Source organism: Alligator sinensis, unplaced genomic scaffold (assembly GCF_000455745.1).
Source record: "Alligator sinensis unplaced genomic scaffold, ASM45574v1 scaffold696_1, whole genome shotgun sequence".
NCBI lineage: Eukaryota > Metazoa > Chordata > Crocodylia > Alligatoridae > Alligator > Alligator sinensis.
In genome coordinates this window covers 185,111-192,140 of record NW_005843186.1, presented here as the reverse complement: position 1 = coordinate 192,140, position 7,030 = coordinate 185,111, and the positions used below count along the sequence as shown (strand labels likewise).

General features: G+C 46.5%; 1 protein-coding gene across 9 annotated transcripts in view; it reads left to right on the top strand.

Annotated features, from left to right (window-relative positions):
* The window catches only part of PPFIBP1 (PPFIA binding protein 1), a 183,965-nt gene that overhangs the window by 87,393 nt on the left and 89,542 nt on the right, over positions 1–7,030 (top strand). For all 9 annotated transcript variants that reach the window (XM_025194367.1, XM_025194369.1, XM_025194366.1 and 6 more), the window contains one exon: positions 3,562–3,767. In XM_025194367.1, coding sequence (XP_025050152.1) covers positions 3,562–3,767 — 206 coding nt within the window. The remainder of the gene's footprint in view (positions 1–3,561; positions 3,768–7,030) is intronic.

The following is a 7,030-nucleotide window of genomic DNA, read 5'->3' as shown; positions in this document are numbered from 1 at the left end:
GTTTGAAAGCCAAGGATGGGAATAGATAGGAATCTTTCAAATCAGGGTCCGAATGTGCTTAAAGAGTGAGCACCAAGGGGGCAGGAGGAGAAGCTTGTCTATCTATTTCATGTTTCACTCAACTCTACCGTTATTAATTATGAATGGACCTGAATAGAAGACTTCAAATCAGAGGCTGGATTTTGATTTCTTCAAAGTTGAGGTCCAGAGTTTTGCTTTGGGTTTATCTTTAACATTAATGTTGTTATTTTGCTAAAGTATAAATAATTTATTTCTGAATGTTAACTGGGCAAAAAATGTACTACAGCAGAACCTGGATACTTTGCAGGGTTCCCCCTTGTGAAGATGAGGGTTTGTGAAGTATCAGGCTATAGAGCCACAGTAAACAGTGGCATAGGATAGCTGGGGTGTTTCGGCTGTTTGCTGTGGCTTTTATTTCAAATGATTAATTCTAGCTGCTCCAGGCAGTGCCCTTCGAAGTCAAAGCCACAGCAAAAAACTAAGCGGCACCTCCTTAATTTGGGCACCATGATATGAATTAAGCTAGTTGCAAACCACTTGTTTGCAACAGATCCTCTATCAGACTACCTTCGTTGTGTTCGGTGAGTAGTAAAAGAATGAAACACTATAGGACAGGGAGACAAAGCAGGCAGAAGTCCTTTGTTTGATCCCATTGCAGCAGAGCCATGTAAGCAGCTATTCAGACTGTTAAGAGTATGGTGTACAAAGTCCACGGACAGTAATTTTCATTAAATACTAGTTTGGTGAAGTGCCTGCTTTATCTGAACAATGGTTCTTCTCTGAAATGCTGTATTCCTAAAGACGTTTAGCGCACAGAAGAGACCTATGCTTGCAGCAGGTACAGTGGACTCTAATGATCTAAAATAGATGCACTGTCACTATAAAGAAAAAAAAAAAAAAAGTAAGTAGATCTTTGCATATAGTTTAGATCAGGTGTTTCTTATTGTCACGGTGTGGGGTCCTGTGGGACGGCTGTGATCTCCCTAAGGCCCCCTTCCTGTGCCAAGTTGGCCCAAAGGGCACCCTCACTTCTTGCCCGCCACGTCTTTGATGGAGTATAAATATATGGAAGGCTGCTTTACGTCCTCTGGGACACGGTCTGTTGCAATATCTGACCCCGTGGACTCCCGGACCCCTTGCGGGTCCCGCTCTACAATGGGTGCTTCAGGGGCACCCTAGCCTTATGGGCTATGTGTGGCTCCAGCCACCCCTGTACCACGCCCCAAGCCTCGCAGCTGGAGTAGACATTTGGGTCTAGGTTTACACCCTCTCTGGCGCTCGGGCTCTCCACGGCCCTGTCTCACTCCGTGCCCCTTCTCTGGGGCTTCTCCACAATGCTGCCCCCCTTCTTTGGGGCTTCTCACAACCCGCACTGGGGCTTCTCATCAACACTGCCCCCTTTCCTGGGGCTTCTCAAGTGCTGCCCCTGCTCCTGGGGCTCACCATACCTGCACTGGGGCTTCTCACCAATGCCCCCTCTCTGGGGCTTCTCAACTGCCCCTTTTCTGGGGCTGGGGTCAGTGCACCCCTAATGCTGTGTCCTCACTGGCACTAGGGTCCCCATGCTAATGTGGGTCCCCTATGAGGCCTCCTCCAACCCCTAATAGCCTCACCCAAACCACCAGTAAGAAATAGCAAACAAAATGCAAGCCCCTTGGCTATAACATAAATGGACGCTGCCCGGCTATATCCCTGTTCAAGCCTAACGGGGGTACTTCATCCCGCAGCAGTGTCAGACGCTGCTCCTGCATTCAGGCTTTTCCTCTCTTCCCTGAGAGAGAGCTCCTTCCTCCTTGGCTGCTGGCAGGGAACTGCTAACCTGGCCTCAGCCCCTGGGCTTTATAAGGGAGCCAGGCCCTGCCCCTTCTGGCCAGCTGACCTCCTCTGGTTGCCCTGGCAACCTGCAGCTGGGCTCATCCCTCACTGCTAGGGCTCCTTCCCTAGCAGTTTTTTCCTTCTTAGGAGCAGTGCACCTAAGTGCTCTGCGACACTTATGAAGGGCCCATGCAGGCCTTTGCAGTAGTGGGTATAGTTATCACCAAGTTTAGGTCACAAAAGGCTGACTTACATGTCTTTACAGATGTTTTCAATAATACTGCAGAGAAATTGGTAAATTATATCCGTAGCAACTCTTAACAATTCTGTGAAGGATTTTTCTCTCTAATTCTTTCAAACAGAATGTACAGGTTGAACACTTCTACTTTTCAGAATGCCAAACAAAAGCAGGCTTAGGAAGAAATGCGTATACTGAACATGTATGCAATATTGAAATAGGTTGATACTCTGTTATTAATATGTGGTGTTGTAGCTAAGAATTACAGTATTTAGGTCACATATCCGTAGGTTGCAATAACGGGGCAGAATGCTGATTCAGGTTAGTTTAACTAATTCACTGACAACCTGAATTTTCCCCCTTCTTTTACTTTAGCTTTAACAGCCTTCAACTTAGAATGAACATATTTTATATTAGTGAAAACTTTTACTTATTAATACTCATGTCAATACCTTACTATCCTGTTTGCTTAGATATAGTTGACCTTTTTTTTCTTTTCAATTTTAGGGGCAGTCAGTCTACATTTCCGTTCTTTCCCTGTTCTTTGTTCTTTTAAAAGCTTCCAAGGCTTTGCTTCAGTGTAGACTTTCTTTCCGAGAGAAAAATGTTGAATACAGTTCACGCTGAAAGCTGTCAAGGTCACTTAGGCCATGTAATCACCATAAAACAATACAAGGTACTGCAGAGGTTGAGCATATTTCTTACAAAGTGTTCTCAGCCTTTGATATCCTTCAGGGGAGATGATCAGTTTTTGCCTAGAACTCCTGTATGCTCTATATTGGTATATGTATCTGTTACAAGGCTGTCAGATCAGCCTGCATATGTTTTGTTGAATTTACTGTGGGTTAAAATTGTAGAAAGCGTGCAAGTAAAAGGACACTTTTACACATGCTGTGTGGTGGGGGGGGAGGTGGTGCTTTAATTAAATTGAGAGCTGCTCTAATTAAACTGCCATAGCATTTTGTGTATTAGCATACCTGTGCTTCAAAATGGTGATGGGGATGCTTGAGCTAAAGCTTGTTGAATGAGCTTTAGTTTAAGCACTGCAGCTGCCATTTTGTAGCATGGGGATGCTGATGCACAAGGTGCGGAGGCTGGCTGGAGCGCCGTAATTACCATGCTCCAGCAGATTCAATTAATCAAATCTGCTCTGATACCCTGTAATTACAGTGCATTGGAGCAGCCTCCATGCTTGTGTATGAGCATACAATGGATGTCCTAATGGTAAGTTTGCACATCAGCCAAAAACCTTCTATGGTTACTTTCTAATGTGAAAATAATCATACATCCAAAAACTCTTGAAATGCGGGGTTTTAAAGTTCAGGTTCAGGTCTTTGTTCTGCTGAAAACAAAAACTTGGCACTAAGAAACCACCTACGAGTTTAATCTCCCAGTTGCATTATAGCAGTTCAGATTGGTTCCTTTCTTGGTTTTCTTGTGTTGTTTATCTAATGTAATTGTTGTCCCTTTAACTTGCCTTACCCTAGGCTCCAAGGCTTTGGAGTATTCCAATGGCATATTTGATTGTCAGTCTCCTACGTCCCCATTCATGGGGAGCCTGCGAGCACTGCACCTTGTGGAGGATTTGCGTGGCTTATTGGAGATGATGGAAGCAGATGAAAGAGAAGGGTTGCGATGTCAAGTCCCAGATTCAACAGCAGAAACACTGATTGAATGGCTTCAGAGTCAAATGGTACAGTATTATCTTGATGTTCTTATGATGCGTCTTTTACTTATTCAGTGGGGCTGAGCTACCTTTCCCATGATGCTCTACTGGATGCTACAGACTTTCTTCTAGATCAGAAAAACTTTTTAGTAAATATGATTTTTTTTTTTTAATTTGAAAAAGGAAATATACATTAGGAAGCAGTTCTTATTCTTAATATAAATCTTTTCGATGAAAAAAATTAAAAGCAATTTTGATAGAAAATACTTGCCTGGCCCTAATTAGTGCTAATAATCTCTTAGGAAAACTCAGAATGGCAACATCTGTCATAGACTTTCTGAAATTGGTTTAGGAAAAGAGGAAATAGATTGTTTAGTTTTTGTCATTTGAGATTTACATCAGGTGTACCTAGTAGTTGCCGTCCCCATACCTTGTGATTGCCATGGTTGAGAAGCTAGCATTATTCAGTAGAGGAGTTTCACTTGGGAAAATGCCAAGAAAATAATCGTTCAGTTTATATAAAAATATAATTTAGGACAATGTTTTTGAAGAGGTTTCAACCTGGCCACTAACTTTGCATACCTGATATCTTGCGTTCAAAATATAAAGGGGGACTTCAGGAGGATTCCCCTGGTTTATGGGAACAACTTGTGCTGGCCTTGTTTACAAGAAGGCAACGAGTCTCAGAGAAGCCTTGTTGACAGAAGGTAAAAAGTCTTTTTATGAAGAATTGTGCTTTCAACATTTCAGTCAATTTCTAATAATTAGAGTGCAGGATGACACTTAGTGATGGCGGCAGATTAGTTGAGAGGTTTTGGCCAGGGCCGGCCCACAATTTTTTGAGGTCCCCTGCAAGAAATAGTTTTGGGGCCCCCTGTTCCAAAGAAGCCAGTGGTTTGCGGGGGGTGGTAATGGCAAGCGGCTGAAGAAGCTGGCGACGGCAGCGGGGGGAGGGTGGCAAGCGGCCGGACACAGGGGTCCCCTGCGGCCGCAGATTTCACAGCATAGGGCCGGCCCTGGTTTTGACGGCTTCCTCTGAAGCATCTGGTACAGGCCACTGTCAGACACAATTGGGTGAGGCTCTGTTCCCCCGGGCACCACCAGGGGTTACTAGGAATAATGGCCACAAATTGTTAGAGAGAAGGTTCAGGCTGGACATCAGGAGGCATTACTTTACAGTTAGGACTGCCAGGCTCTGGAATGGACTCCTAAGGGAGGTGGTGCTCTCTCTTACCTTGGGGGTCTTTAAGAGGAGGCTGGATAGATGTTTGGCTGGGGTATTATGACCCCAGCACTCGTTCCTGCTTGGGACAGGGGGTTGGACCTGATGATCTGTTCAGGTCCCTTCCGACACTAAGCACTATGAAACAGAGTAGCTGAACTTCAGGTCTGATCTAGCATGGCAGTTCCAGTGTACCTCAGACTATATCCACAACTCTACGTGCTACCGTCTATGGGTGCAAAAAATAGACACTGTTTTTGGATTTTTTTCCCTGAAGAATGTCGGGCTTTTCTTGATTGGATTTGCTTCTGTTTTGACTTCAGATGCCACCTAGTGGTGCATACATCTCCATGCCATCTCTCCATGGATGTCATGGAATAGTTTGGAATGACTGAACTTTTCTTTTACTGAAGGTTCCTAGAGGAGAGCTATGTTTTTGAGGTAGCTTTTGCTTTCATATACTTCTCAAGCTACCAGGCCCTGATCACAAAGCCCAAAGCAGTGCATAATGGTGGGAGAAGAACCATAGAAATGATGTGGAATTCAGTTCTTTGAAGTGTATAATTTGGTGTATAACTAGCTTTTCTGAGGTCTGTTATGTACAATAACAAGCATATCTATTATGGGAGCTCAGTGTCAGCTTTGGAAGTACGAGGTCAGCCCTGCTGGTGTCTTTCACACCTCTCAGTGCCTCCCACAGCCCTGCTGGTGCCCCTCACTGCCCCCACAACAGCCCCTCCACCCTACTCGTGCCTTTTGTCCCCTAGTCTTGCCCCGAGCTGTCAGGGCTATGGGGCCAGGGACCAACAGCAGGCAGTTGCAGCAGAAGCAGCATGGAGTTGGCTCCCCCACTGCTCTGCCTGCTTGGGTGGGGCCAGGGCTGGCTTCTGACTCCTCCCAGCCCTGGCCCCGCTTGACTTGATGGTATCTGTTATAATTAGATACATAAACACGGGGCATGTTTACTTGCTCTCCATATGGTATGTTTGGAAAAAAAAAATGTTTTTTTTTTTTTTAAAAGGCAAAAAATTAAATTCTCTGCAGATAATGCATGGGCAACAGCAGGACAAGTATAGTCAAACAGGTCTGTCAGAATACATTATCCTTTCACTGGAAGGGCCATCTGTATAGGACAGGCGATAGTTCAGTCCATATTGCTCCATTCAGTCTTTAGTGTATCTTTATCATTAAAGAAGCCAGTGAGTGCTATTGGTGATGGCAGGTTTCTGCTGTAGACAGACCCTCCTGCAAGGAACTGAAATGAAATCGCTAACCCCATTTTACATAGAGTCCCCCCTCGCAGGGTGGGCAGGCTAGCATTGACCCAACCTGTCTGCTCCAGTCAAGCAGGCTGGTATGCTCTAGCACCTCCCAGTTTCTGACTTGGGCTACTGCAGGCATGTGGTTACGAGAATCAAAAGACACTGTATGTTCACTTGCTTATTGGTTCTGTCTACACAGCTTAGACCAGGGGTGGGCAAAATACGAACCACGGGCCAGATTCGACCCGCCAAGCACTTCCTTCCAGCCCACAGAGCCCCTTCAAAACCCACGTAATAGCAGCTGCCTCTCTAAAAGCTTCCGGCGGCACCAGCTGCCGGCTGCAGAACCTCAGGCTGTTTCCTTGGGTTCTGCTTGGGAGGCAACCAACCCTGACCTCAGCCTGACCCAGCTAGCCTTGCCCCGCCCCTGGCTCAGGCCACATTTGCAGCTTGAGAGGGGTGGGGGAGCTGGGCTGGAACCTGTGGTGCCGGTGAGGGGCAACAGTGTCTGGGCCGGGTTCTGCTTTGCTGCACGGGACTGGAAAAGGCCCTGCCCTGCAGGTAAGCCCAGGAAAGTGACTGTTGGGCAGACTTTCCCCGTGCTTTGCCATGCTGTGTCGCTCGGACTGTGTGGGGTCGGGCTGCGCTGGCACTGGGGAGGGGAAGCAGCAGCTGGGCCACAGCTCTGGCCCAGTCAGCACCAGGGAGGAGAAGTAGCAGCGAGCCGTGTGCTGCACGGGACAGGAGGAGCCAGCCAGAGCGGCAGGGGCTCGGCTGCATTTTCCCCCTGCTCGTGCTGGTCAGTT